Source organism: Micromesistius poutassou, assembly GCF_964030765.1.
Source record: "Micromesistius poutassou genome assembly, chromosome: 7".
Taxonomy (NCBI): Eukaryota; Metazoa; Chordata; class Actinopteri; order Gadiformes; family Gadidae; genus Micromesistius; species Micromesistius poutassou.
Window position 1 is genome coordinate 20,855,383 of NC_140277.1, and position 14,423 is coordinate 20,869,805.

General features: G+C 49.0%; 1 protein-coding gene across 1 annotated transcript in view; it reads right to left on the reverse strand.

Moving 5' to 3' along the window:
- LOC311350289 (calcium/calmodulin-dependent protein kinase type II subunit gamma-like) overlaps window positions 1-14,423 on the reverse strand; it is a 48,643-nt gene that overhangs the window by 5,783 nt on the left and 28,437 nt on the right. The window contains exons 14-18 of the mRNA XM_084470287.1: window positions 12,902-12,982; window positions 8,660-8,704; window positions 8,316-8,370; window positions 4,244-4,319; window positions 4,039-4,133 (exon numbers count right to left, since the gene is read on the reverse strand). Coding sequence (XP_084326413.1) covers window positions 4,039-4,133; window positions 4,244-4,319; window positions 8,316-8,370; window positions 8,660-8,704; window positions 12,902-12,982 — 352 coding nt within the window. The remainder of the gene's footprint in view (window positions 1-4,038; window positions 4,134-4,243; window positions 4,320-8,315; window positions 8,371-8,659; window positions 8,705-12,901; window positions 12,983-14,423) is intronic.

Below are 14,423 nucleotides of genomic sequence, written 5' to 3' on the forward strand. Positions count from 1 at the left end.
ACACCCTGAGGTCTGTCTCCTCCACTAGAGGGAGTCCCTCCACACCCTGAGGTCTGTCTCCTCCACTAGAGGGAGTCCCTCCACACCCTGAGGTCTGTCTCCACTAGAGGGAGTCCCTCCACACCCTGAGGTCTGTCTCCTCCACTAGAGGGAGTCCCTCCACACCCTGAGGTCTGTCTCCTCCACTAGAGGGAGTCCCTCCACACCCTGAGGTCTGTCTCCTCCACTAGAGGGAGTCCCTCCACACCCTGAGGTCTGTCTCCACTAGAGGGAGTCCCTCCACACCCTGAGGTCTGTCTCCACTAGAGGGAGTCCCTCCACACCCTGAGGTCTGTCTCCACTAGAGGGAGTCCCTCCACACCCTGAGGTCTGTCTCCTCCACTAGAGGGAGTCCCTCCACACCCTGAGGTCTGTCTCCTCCACTAGAGGGAGTCCCTCCACACCCTGAGGTCTGTCTCCACTAGAGGGAGTCCCTCCACACCCTGAGGTCTGTCTCCACTAGAGGGAGTCCCTCCACACCCTGAGGTCTGTCTCCACTAGAGGGAGTCCCTCCACACCCTGAGGTCTGTCTCCACCACTAGAGGGAGTCCCTCCACACCCTGAGGTCTGTCTCCTCCACTAGAGGGAGTCCCTCCACACCCTGAGGTCTGTCTCCTCCACTAGAGGGAGTCCCTCCACACCCTGAGGTCTGTCTCCTCCACTAGAGGGAGTCCCTCCACACCCTGAGGTCTGTCTCCACTAGAGGGAGTCCCTCCACACCCTGAGGTCTGTCTCCTCCACTAGAGGGAGTCCCTCCACACCCTGAGGTCTGTCTCCTCCACTAGAGGGAGTCCCTCCACACCCTGAGGTCTGTCTCCTCCACTAGAGGGAGTCCCTCCACACCCTGAGGTCTGTCTCCACTAGAGGGAGTCCCTCCACACCCTGAGGTCTGTCTCCACTAGAGGGAGTCCCTCCACACCCTGAGGTCTGTCTCCACTAGAGGGAGTCCCTCCACACCCTGAGGTCTGTCTCCTCCACTAGAGGGAGTCCCTCCACACCCTGAGGTCTGTCTCCTCCACTAGAGGGAGTCCCTCCACACCCTGAGGTCTGTCTCCACTAGAGGGAGTCCCTCCACACCCTGAGGTCTGTCTCCTCCACTAGAGGGAGTCCCTCCACACCCTGAGGTCTGTCTCCACTAGAGGGAGTCCCTCCACACCCTGAGGTCTGTCTCCTCCACTAGAGGGAGTCCCTCCACACCCTGAGGTCTGTCTCCACTAGAGGGAGTCCCTCCACACCCTGAGGTCTGTCTCCTCCACTAGAGGGAGTCCCTCCTCACCCTGAGGTCTGTCTCCACTAGAGGGAGTCCCTCCACACCCTGAGGTCTGTCTCCTCCACTAGAGGGAGTCCCTCCACACCCTGAGGTCTGTCTCCACTAGAGGGAGTCCCTCCACACCCTGAGGTCTGTCTCCTCCACTAGAGGGAGTCCCTCCACACCCTGAGGTCTGTCTCCACTAGAGGGAGTCCCTCCACACCCTGAGGTCTGTCTCCACTAGAGGGAGTCCCTCCACACCCTGAGGTCTGTCTCCACTAGAGGGAGTCCCTCCACACCCTGAGGTCTGTCTCCTCCACTAGAGGGAGTCCCTCCACACCCTGAGGTCTGTCTCCACTAGAGGGAGTCCCTCCACACCCTGAGGTCTGTCTCCACTAGAGGGAGTCCCTCCACACCCTGAGGTCTGTCTCCACTAGAGGGAGTCCCTCCACACCCTGAGGTCTGTCTCCTCCACTAGAGGGAGTCCCTCCACACCCTGAGGTCTGTCTCCACTAGAGGGAGTCCCTCCACACCCTGAGGTCTGTCTCCACTAGAGGGAGTCCCTCCACACCCTGAGGTCTGTCTCCTCCACTAGAGGGAGTCCCTCCACACCCTGAGGTCTGTCTCCTCCACTAGAGGGAGTCCCTCCACACCCTGAGGTCTGTCTCCTCCACTAGAGGGAGTCCCTCCACACCCTGAGGTCTGTCTCCACTAGAGGGAGTCCCTCCACACCCTGAGGTCTGTCTCCACTAGAGGGAGTCCCTCCACACCCTGAGGTCTGTCTCCACTAGAGGGAGTCCCTCCACACCCTGAGGTCTGTCTCCTCCACTAGAGGGAGTCCCTCCACACCCTGAGGTCTGTCTCCTCCACTAGAGGGAGTCCCTCCACGCCCTGAGGTCTGTCTCCTCCACTAGAGGGAGTCCCTCCACACCCTGAGGTCTGTCTCCACTAGAGGGAGTCCCTCCACACCCTGAGGTCTGTCTCCTCCACTAGAGGGAGTCCCTCCACACCCTGAGGTCTGTCTCCACTAGAGGGAGTCCCTCCACACCCTGAGGTCTGTCTCCTCCACTAGAGGGAGTCCCTCCACACCCTGAGGTCTGTCTCCACTAGAGGGAGTCCCTCCACACCCTGAGGTCTGTCTCCTCCACTAGAGGGAGTCCCTCCACACCCTGAGGTCTGTCTCCACTAGAGGGAGTCCCTCCACACCCTGAGGTCTGTCTCCTCCACTAGAGGGAGTCCCTCCACACCCTGAGGTCTGTCTCCACTAGAGGGAGTCCCTCCACACCCTGAGGTCTGTCTCCTCCACTAGAGGGAGTCCCTCCACACCCTGAGGTCTGTCTCCACTAGAGGGAGTCCCTCCACACCCTGAGGTCTGTCTCCACTAGAGGGAGTCCCTCCACACCCTGAGGTCTGTCTCCACTAGAGGGAGTCCCTCCACACCCTGAGGTCTGTCTCCACTAGAGGGAGTCCCTCCACACCCTGAGGTCTGTCTCCTCCACTAGAGGGAGTCCCTCCACACCCTGAGGTCTGTCTCCACTAGAGGGAGTCCCTCCACACCCTGAGGTCTGTCTCCTCCACTAGAGGGAGTCCCTCCACGCCCTGAGGTCTGTCTCCACTAGAGGGAGTCCCTCCACACCCTGAGGTCTGTCTCCTCCACTAGAGGGAGTCCCTCCACACCCTGAGGTCTGTCTCCTCCACTAGAGGGAGTCCCTCCACACCCTGAGGTCTGTCTCCTCCACTAGAGGGAGTCCCTCCACACCCTGAGGTCTGTCTCCACTAGAGGGAGTCCCTCCACACCCTGAGGTCTGTCTCCTCCACTAGAGGGAGTCCCTCCACACCCTGAGGTCTGTCTCCACTAGAGGGAGTCCCTCCACACCCTGAGGTCTGTCTCCACTAGAGGGAGTCCCTCCACACCCTGAGGTCTGTCTCCACTAGAGGGAGTCCCTCCACACCCTGAGGTCTGTCTCCTCCACTAGAGGGAGTCCCTCCACACCCTGAGGTCTGTCTCCTCCACTAGAGGGAGTCCCTCCACGCCCTGAGGTCTGTCTCCTCCACTAGAGGGAGTCCCTCCACACCCTGAGGTCTGTCTCCACTAGAGGGAGTCCCTCCACACCCTGAGGTCTGTCTCCACTAGAGGGAGTCCCTCCACACCCTGAGGTCTGTCTCCACTAGAGGGAGTCCCTCCACACCCTGAGGTCTGTCTCCACTAGAGGGAGTCCCTCCACACCCTGAGGTCTGTCTCCACTAGAGGGAGTCCCTCCACACCCTGAGGTCTGTCTCCTCCACTAGAGGGAGTCCCTCCACACCCTGAGGTCTGTCTCCACTAGAGGGAGTCCCTCCACACCCTGAGGTCTGTCTCCTCCACTAGAGGGAGTCCCTCCACACCCTGAGGTCTGTCTCCACTAGAGGGAGTCCCTCCACACCCTGAGGTCTGTCTCCACTAGAGGGAGTCCCTCCACACCCTGAGGTCTGTCTCCTCCACTAGAGGGAGTCCCTCCACACCCTGAGGTCTGTCTCCACTAGAGGGAGTCCCTCCACACCCTGAGGTCTGTCTCCACTAGAGGGAGTCCCTCCACACCCTGAGGTCTGTCTCCTCCACTAGAGGGAGTCCCTCCACCATGGTGAATACTAAGCAGCCCGACTAGTACAGGACCTCTTGTTTTTGGTCAATATCTGGACAGCTGTTAGATCTCAACCAGTTTGTATAGTTACTACACACTATAGAGTGTGTGTGTGTGTGTGTGTCTCACTGTTCTCTAAGTAGAACTGGTGGAAGCCCAACCCTTCCACCAGGTTGCCGAGGGCATCAGGCTCAAAGCAGGTCAGGCCCGGGTCACAGATCCTCCTGTAGGTGAGAAACACTGAATGAGCCTTTATGTTCAATAACAGGTACAGGAAAAGCTTTGTCAATCAACCACAACAGCCATGAGCAGAGTGCTGCTTGGACAGACTCACCTGTAGGCCTCAAAGTCCCCGCTGTTGATGGCTTCGATCAACTGCTCTGTGATGGTGATGATCTCCTGTTTACGAGCTGGGGCCAGAGAAACACAAATGTGACCGAGAGAAGTTATACAATGAGATGAACACACTTTAATCTGTAAGGGCTTTGAGACATGAAGCCTCACAGAGGACCTGAGCCTGTTATAACATGAAGCCTCACAGAGGACCTGAGCCTGTTATAACATGAAGCCTCACAGAGGACCTGAGCCTGTTATAACATGAAGCCTCACAGAGGACCTGAGCCTGTTATAACATGAAGCCTCACAGAGGACCTGAGCCTGTTATAACATGAAGCCTCACAGAGGACCTGAGCCTGTTATAACATGAAGCCTCACAGAGGACCTGAGCCTGTTATAACATGAAGCCTCACAGAGGACCTGAGCCTGTTATAACATGAAGCCTCACAGAGGACCTGAGCCTGTTATAACATGAAGCCTCACAGAGGACCTGAGCCTGTTATAACATGAAGCCTCACAGAGGACCTGAGCCTGTTATAACATGAAGCCTCACAGAGGACCTGAGCCTGTTATAACATGAAGCCTCACAGCTGACCTGAGCCTGTTATAACATGAAGCCTCACAGAGGACCTGAGCCTGTTATAACATGAAGCCTCACAGAGGACCTGAGCCTGTTATAACATGAAGCCTCACAGCTGACCTGAGCCTGTTATACGGGGCAGACACGAGGCTCACTCGTGGAGGTTCACCAACACTGCAAACTGCCCCTCCAAACTGTGTAGATCGAATCCACACAGGTCGGACCCCCACATGGCCCAGCTGGCTCTCATATAGCCTATGGAGTACTGGTCCATGCATTACAGCCAAAGGGCCACAAGGGGGCAGCAGAGGCAGCCTCCAGGGGAAGGCACTTTTAAAGCATAGGAATACCTCCCAATGTCGCCGGTCATGTCAAGAGGCTAGCGATGTGTGAAGGGCTCATGGTATCTGCTTGTTCAGGGCCGCCTTTTACAGATGTGTGCACAGTTAGAAATGAAGTTCTACTCGAGCCACCAATCAAAAACTGCCAATACATGGATACAATACATGCCGTCTCAAATTGCTTTACTCATGCATCTCTAATGAGTGTATCACACGTGTGGGTTATCATGTGGGTTTTAAACTAAAGCATGTCCATTTAAGGACATGCTTTAGTAAAACAACTAAAGCATGTCCCCCAGGGAGGCCTGCAGACGCGTGTACACAATCTAACTATATGAAGTAGTGACTAAATATAACGTTTCACAAGTAGAACTGACTTTGACCCACTGTGTATTTATATCATATACCAAACTAAAAGCAATCAAATACTTGATACAAGCGTCCTAAAATAAATGTGTTTTCATCAAGATACCCCCTTGTATGTTTATATTGGGAAATTAAATGAAGTCATTTTACCTGCGAGTTGGACCCTAGCCAGCAGGGAGAGCCGTTTAGTTTAGAATCCTTTTCAATTCATTCACCTCAGAAGGTCTTACATTTCTATTTATTTTATTTATCCTTTATTTTACCAGGGAAGTCCTTTGAGAACAAGTCTCTTTTTCGAAGGAGCCCTGGCCAAGAAGGCCGCCATAGTTGCTCATAAAACAGACAATAAAATACATTGAACATCACAATAAATAAATAAAAACAGAACAGACCTAGCAGGAACAGGTGCCTCCAGACCCTTCACTAGACCCTTCCCAACAGAACAGACCTAGCAGGAACAGGTGCCTCCAGACCCTTCACTAGACCCTTCCCAACAGAACAGACCTAGCAGGAACAGGTGCCTCCAGACCTTCACTAGACCCTTCCCAACAGAACAGACCTAGCAGGAACAGGTGCCTCCAGACCCTTCACTAGACCCTTCCCAACAGAACAGACCTAGCAGGAACAGGTGCCTCCAGACCCTTCACTAGACCCTTCCCAACAGAACAGACCTAGCAGGAACAGGTGCCTCCAGACCCTTCACTAGACCCTTCCCAACAGAACAGACCTAGCAGGAACAGGTGCCTCCAGACCCTTCACTAGACCCTTCCCAACAGAACAGACCTAGCAGGAACAGGTGCCTCCAGACCCTTCACTAGACCCTTCCCAACAGAACAGACCTAGCAGGAACAGGTGCCTCCAGACCTTCACTAGACCCTTCCCAACAGAACAGACCTAGCAGGAACAGGTGCCTCCAGACCTTCACTAGACCCTTCCCAACAGAACAGACCTAGCAGGAACAGGTGCCTCCAGACCCTTCACTAGACCCTTCCCAACAGAACAGACCTAGCAGGAACAGGTGCCTCCAGACCCTTCACTAGACCCTTCCCAACAGAACAGACCTAGCAGGAACAGGTGCCTCCAGACCCTTCACTAGACCCTTCCCAACAGAACAGACCTAGCAGGAACAGGTGCCTCCAGACCTTCACTAGACCCTTCCCAACAGAACAGACCTAGCAGGAACAGGTGCCTCCAGACCTTCACTAGACCCTTCCCAACAGAACAGACCTAGCAGGAACAGGTGCCTCCAGACCTTCACTAGCACCTTCCCCAAGGAGACTCTGCAGCTCCAGGCCAAGGGGGTTGAGACCAGCTCTGTGCGAGCCCTAGCCACAGAGAGCTGGAGACTAGCGTTAGACCGCAGCGAGCGCTGGACTTGAAGGACATAAACCTACATAGATATGGGGGCAACATCCCAATGATGGATTTATAAATAAATAAACAAACGCCAGTGGGTTAGCCTGCGCTGAGCTAAGGAGGGCCACTGGACTAGATTATACAGGGTGCAATGATGCGTATGCACCCTGTAATAAATCTCAGCGCGCCATAATAAGCGGAATCTAGATGGTGCAGATATTTGGTAGGGGTGTGCATGTATGAAAAATCACTGTAATCAATAAGGGGAAGGAAAGTAGCCTCAACCAGCTTCTTCCTTGTGGCAGGAGAGAAGCACGCCTTGTTCCTAAAGTAAAACCCTAGTTTTAGTCTAAGTTTCCTGACTAGATTTTGGATATGTACCTTAAAGGTCAAGTGGTCATCAAGTATAAATCCTAAGTACTTGTACTCAGCCACACACTCTATCAGGCTTCCCTGTAGGGTGACAATGTTAGGAAGAATAGCTGTAGAGTTCCTAGTATTTGAGAACAGGACCATCTTGGTTTTAGTTGCATTCAATACATATATAATATATATATATATATATATATATATATATATATAAGTTTCAATTCAGATAGCCGAGATTGTACAGTGTCAAAGGCAGCCTGCAGGTTCTCAAAGGTCTGTTTAACGGTGTCACCAGAACTGTAAATGGCTGTGTCATCAGCATACAGATGGAATTGTGCGTTGGGGACATTGGAACCCAGATCATTTAAATAGATGGTAAATAAAAGTGGGCCCAACACAGAGCCTTGTGGGACCCCTGAAACAACATGGAGTAGACTAGAAGAGACACCATCAAAGGTGAAACACTGAGTCCTGTCTGAGAGATCATTTTCAAACCAACCAGCAGCCCTCTCAGAAACACCAATGTTGAGCAGTCTCTGTTTTAAAATACAATGGTTCACCGTATCGAATGATTTGGAGAGATCAATAAAAAGGGCTCCACATGTCTTTTTGCTGTCCTGTGCCTCAATGATATCATTTACAACTTTCAGTGACGCTGAGATGGTGCTATGTTCCTTTCGGAAACCAGACTGTCTTAAAGAGAGCAGATGAGGGCTGGAATAGCAATTGACCATCAAATGATCAAATTGTACCTTGAAAGATGACAGAATCCCACCTTTTACGGCCATAGCAGTGTAAACATAGACGTAGCTCTATGTACTGTATTGATGTCCTTTAACCTCCCAGTCTAACAGTCTAACTACTGTATGTTGGAGTGTCCACTCAGACAAGGCAAATAGCAATGTTTGGCCCAAGAAAGACCAAAGCCTACCAACTACTAGACCAACCAATCATTCAATGTATAGAGCTGGGCTCTTTGACCACCCAGAGAGCTACATGTCTATCTAGAGAGCACCCTCCATATGATGGGGAAAAGGAAGCCTAGAAAGTGGAAGTACCTTTGCAACCTTTGACCTCCTCCTCGTCCATATTGTTACAGCTCTCCATTGAACCCTGCCAGGAGGGAACACAATAAACAGAAAGGTGAGTGAATCAACCTCTCAGACAGACGGAGGAACTCCCTGGTCCAAGGTGCACAAACCAGCAAGGCCAGCAGAGAGATGCAACAGCATCTCACCACACCCCAGTGCTTTAAAAAGTCAGAACAAACCCATATACTAGTTTTACATTTTCGTTGATTGCCAGTTTTTTCCACTTGTCATACGGGGCTTTAAGTTCCAACAGTAGAAGAGTAGACACAGTACCACAGCTCAACAGGATGTGTTGATCCTCACCGGCTTACCTTGGTGCCATCAGCTGGGTTGTGCACAACAGTAGTCTGGGCTTCCTGGGGGGGAGGTAGGACACATTGATGAGACCACACACAGTCTGACGTGCAGCACAATGTCTATAGCAACCTGCTCTCACAGGGATCCCTGAAACCACCACGGCCGCTTCACTCTAAATCTGTGGTGGCCTCAGGAATCACTGAGATGTCTGTGATGTGGCCACGGGTTTTGCTCCAATGCAAGTTAATGACGCTCATATTCCCTCTGCGTTGGTTGGACTGGTGGAAGTGGATCGTCAATGGTCACATACTGATCTTGTTATAACAATAATTGAATAAAAGCTACATGGTCTACTTATAATATAACTAAATCATTTTATATTTATATATGTATAATACATATTTTAATATTTAATTAATTTAATATTAAACCAATGCATTTCAATGGGGAGACTTCAGAAGGGGGGGGGGGGGCTGCGCAGTGCACGCTCTAGTTATGGATTCGTCAAAACAACAATCCCATTTACATGATTTTTGCAGCAGACCGTCAAAAACTGAAACTAAAACCAACCCAGTCTCACACCAGAGTGTAGTATAACTACGTTGGCCCACAGTGGAAATCGCATTACAATAAGGGCTCTGAACATGTGACACGCCAACGTTTTGGCCTATTCTTATCTGGGCCCGCGTCCACGTCACGTGACTGTCATGGTTGCTATGGAGGTTGCCATCGACCGCCCCCCATATCTTTCTATTTTCCACAGTTTAGACTTATAATTAATAAGTTACTTTTGTAATCAACTTGACTCTTTTTTTCTTTAATCACCGTTTGGTGGTAACCCTAGTTACGTCACTCTGAGAGATGCGCACAGACAGAGTTGGTAGTGACACAGCCTATAACCTATTCGTGAAAGCAAAACATCAAGCTCATTGATTTAACGAGGCAGGGTTATTTGAAATAATTAGGGATGCACGATAACTTTTTTTTTAACCGATACCGATAACCGATAACTTTCAGCTCCTAAAGGCCGATACCGATAACCGATAACACACACATATACATATATATGATCATGACCTAAGATCATGACATTGTCGCGCAGACATCAGTAGAATCAACGGGGGTTATGGGGGGGCTGGCTTCCAAGGGGCGGGATATGATGTAGGGTCCACGACGGCTCCTGTCACTCAGGTGTGTTCTGGTCTGACCGCAGACAGCTGCGGAGCAGCAACAAACACTGGGACAAATGTAGTTACAGGGAGTGGAAGGCCGGGACCCTATAATGTTTAGCTAACTGTGTTACGAGAGTAGCGTAGCGTATATGTGTGCGCGGGAATGGCAGTGTGTGTGTGTGTGAGTGAGTGGACGAGCGAGGAGAGCGAGCGGTAGCGTGTGTCAGTTTAGTGAGGTAACGAACGAGTCCGGTTGTGTCTGTGCCAACGTGTAGGCCCTACTGTAAAGTTAGTGAAACTAAGAATAAAATACCCAGCCTGTATATAATCGGCGGCCGCTTCATTCTGACCATATTCCGACCTATAAGCAGACCCACTGCCGGTCATAGGGAAGGGTGTTAGCCCCGAGAGAACATCAACGTCTCCCCTGTGCTCTCGACTACGGTCTGGGAGCCGACAGCAGGAAAGGTGTAACATAATAATAATAAAAACATTTTCTATATACGCGTGCGGTTATGAACTCATGTATTGTAATTGATTGTATGATGTGTACTTTTAGGGTTACAATAAGCGTAATTTAATTTAGCGTTAGTGGGAGCGGGGCACTGAAATTATATAGGCTATGTTATCTGGGCTATTCGTCATGTTATCGGACTTATTGGTTCTGATTATTAACTATGAGGTTATGTACAAGGAACCTCTCATCTATCTCTCATACACAAACCTCACAAGGTCTGTGTAAAGAACACACTGACAGCAGCAGAAAATGGGTCTTCAATGAGATGACATTAAAAGACATTACATACAAAACAGGCATGTAAAAGACCAATGGTCGTAAATAATATAATAGAGGCGCCAACAGATTTAAAACAGCCAAGTATCAAGAGAGGAGATTGTTAAGTTAAATCTGTTGGCGCCTCTATTATATTATTTACGGTAGCCGGTAATCAACTTGTGTGGACTTCTTGGAAACATGGACCTACGGGTAAGGCACAGACTAAAACAAAGTCTTAAAAAGTATAAACTCTTAGTATAAAGACTGAAACAGTCTTTTTAACTCCCTCTACGCTAACTACGCTAACTCTGAGCTACATTAGCGGTTAAATGTGCAGATGTGGAAGCGTTGGCTGTGCCCCTAGCCAACAACATGGAAGCCATTTGGGCTGTTACATTGCTCCGGCAACTTGGGGCAAGCTCTATACTCGATTATCAACGAAAGTGTCTGGAGGGCTTATTTTATGGGTCTTCATGCCGAAAAAGACCCTGGCTTAAATTTTCACCGGGATGACACTTTACGAATGCACACCCGTATCATAATCCCCCTCATCAGCAAAAAGATATTTAATGTACGCACTTATTGTGTGTTGTACGTCCTGGCCCTTAATGTACACACTTATTGTATGGTGGACGTCCTGGCCCTTAATGTACACACTTATTGTGTGTTGTACGTCCTGGCATTTAATGTACACACTTATTGTATGGTGGACGTCCTGGCCCTTAATGTACACACTTATTGTGTGTTGTACGTCCTGGCCCTTAATGTACACACTTATTGTATGTTGTACGTCCTGGCCCTTAATGTACGCACTTATTGTGTGTTGTACGTCCTGGCCCTTAATGTACACACTTATTGTATGTTGTACGTCCTGGCCCTTAATGTACGCACTTATTGTGTGTTGTACGTCCTGGCCCTTAATGTACGCACTTATTGTGTGTTGTACGTCCTGGCCCTTAATGTACACACTTATTGTATGTTGTACGTCCTGGCCCTTAATGTACGCACTTATTGTGTGTTGTACGTCCTGGCCCTTAATGTACACACTTATTGTGTGTTGTACGTCCTGGCCCTTAATGTACACACTTATTGTGTGTTGCACTTAGTTACAGCACTGTGTAGCAGTGTAGAGTTGTGTAGCACCTTATCCTATCTACCTTCAGACATACTTTTTGTGAGTCGCTTTGGATAAAAGCATCTGATAAACTAAAGGCAAATCAAAATGTAAATATCACAAGGTAGCTGGCTTCAATACTACACCAATACAACACAACCCCCACACTACACCACCAATACTACACCAACACAACCCCCACACTACACCACCAATACTACACCAATACAACACAACCCCCACACTACACCACCAATACTACACCAACACAACCCCCACACTACACCACCAATACTACACCAATACAACACAACCCCCACACTACACCACCAATACTACACCAACACAACCCCCACACTACACCACCAATACTACACCAACACAACCCCCACACTACACCACCAATACTACACCAATACAACACAACCCCCACACTACACCACCAATACTACACCAATACAACACAACCCTCAGTTGTGAGCAGTTTGTATAAAAGATCTTCATGCCAACGCTTTTACTTTGAAGCAGGTTGGTTGGTTGTTACCGTTGTCCTGGCAACCAGAGGCTAGGGACGGCAGGACCAGGGATGCACAGTGGATGTAGTATGTTTATGTGTTGTTTTGTTGCATCAGGATCATAAACAGGCGAAGGGCTGAGCTTAATGCCACAGCATTGCCATTCTAGAATGATTTTCTTTAACCCTAAACCCTGAGCTGGCAGAAGGCAGTGCACCTTGCTCTGTAGGGACGACATCATTCTGCCACTGATATACGTGCTCAATAAACCACATGATAACCCCCTCATTCAAATAGGAAAATTAACTTTCTCAATGACTCTGGTGATGTGGTCACCAGCATCAGGAACGACTCAACCCTTCGTCTGTCAATGTCAGAGAACCCTATGTTGGTGTAAGTGTGTGTTGGTGTAAGTGTGTGTTGGTGTAAGTGTGTGTTGGTGTAAGTGTGTGTTGGTGTAAGTGTGTGTTGGTGTAAGTGTGTGTTGGTGTAAGTGTGTGTTGGTGTAAGTGTGTGTTGGTGTAAGTGTGTGTTGGTGTAAGTGTGTGTTGGTGTCGAAACACACATCAAATAAGTCAATCTACATTATAAAATCTGTAGATGACATTGCACTGGGATACAAACTAAACAATGAGCCAATGAGCATGAAGAGGTGATGACCAGAGTAAGAGCTGACGTACCATTGGTGCTGACGATGACATGCTGCTGTCTTTGGTGCTGCTGCTGCTCACTACACTGTTCTTACTGCCGTCCGCCTGCGACTAGGGCACAGAAACACAGAAACACACGTCTATACCTCTGGGTGGTAAATGGTAAATACACTGTGCTTTGTGTGGATGATATGCAGATTTAGATATGGCTTGGATACAGCCACGTTTGTATCCACATATACAGAGTGTGTGTGTGTGTGTGTGTGTGTGTGTGTGTGTGTGTGTGTGTGTGTGTGTGTGTGTGTGTGTGTGTGTGTCTTAGGGAATGCCTCCCCAACATGAAGCTACAGTATCATAAATAATTGCACAATGAAAGAATCAAATAAATCAACAACATCACATTTGTATAACTTTCATACAATAATCAAATCAATCCCAAATGTCAAGCTCTGCAACAGACAGATCAAATCAATTACAACACTAATAACACCAAGAGGCCACATCAATAAAACAGCACCACCTAATACAGCAACTGCCCGTTAGCAGACAGATAATGTGCAGTACACATGCTGTATATGATAGTATCTACAACGTCCCCCTCTGTGAACTGCCCGTTAGCAGACAGATAATGTGCAGTACACATGCTGTATATGATAGTATCTACAACGTCCCCCTCTGTGAACTGCCCGTTAGCAGACAGATAATGTGCAGTACACATGCTGTATATGATAGTATCTACAACGTCCCCCTCTGTGAACTGCCCGTTAGCAGACAGATAATGTGCAGTACACATGCTGTATATGATAGTATCTACAACGTCCCCCTCTGTGAACTGCCCGTTAGCAGACAGATAATGTGCAGTACACATGCTGTATATGATAGTATCTACACCCCTCTGCATGCAGTGAAAAGCCTTGACGAGGAAGGGACTGCAATCTTCCCCATCCACCATGTCAATGATTTATGAAACCTGAACCGGTTTCTTTTTTCCGTTAGGTGGGATACTTTTATTTTATTTATTTATGTATTGGTTTATTTCAGGGACATTGCACGCTAATCAGCAGTCAAACTGTAAGTGAGCCAGAGTCAGCCTAAGAGGCTAGTTCACATCCAGTGTCCCCGGCCAGATATTCAAAAGGCAACCTAAAATTACACAAAATGAATGTATAAACTATTAAAAAACATTAAAATCAATTAATTTAATTAATTAATTAATTAATTAATTAAAAAACAACAGAGGTGACTCCGAAGATACAGTAACACATAGTAGGAACGAATTGACAGACAATTGCAAACAGACAATAAAATATGCAGACATATAAGACCCCGCTTCATGGCGTCCTCAAGTCTTCCACTCCTCTACAGCCCAACCTTTACCACATGGTCAACTGTTTAGACACCAGAAAGACACCAATCAGTCTACGCGCCAGTTTTCTGATGATTGATCTTAATATGAAGAAGCTGATGTTCTGCACCCAATCATTTGTTTTTGTATTGATCAATTATTCTAGTATCCACCACAGCTGCGGTAGAATACCTTGACACATAGGCC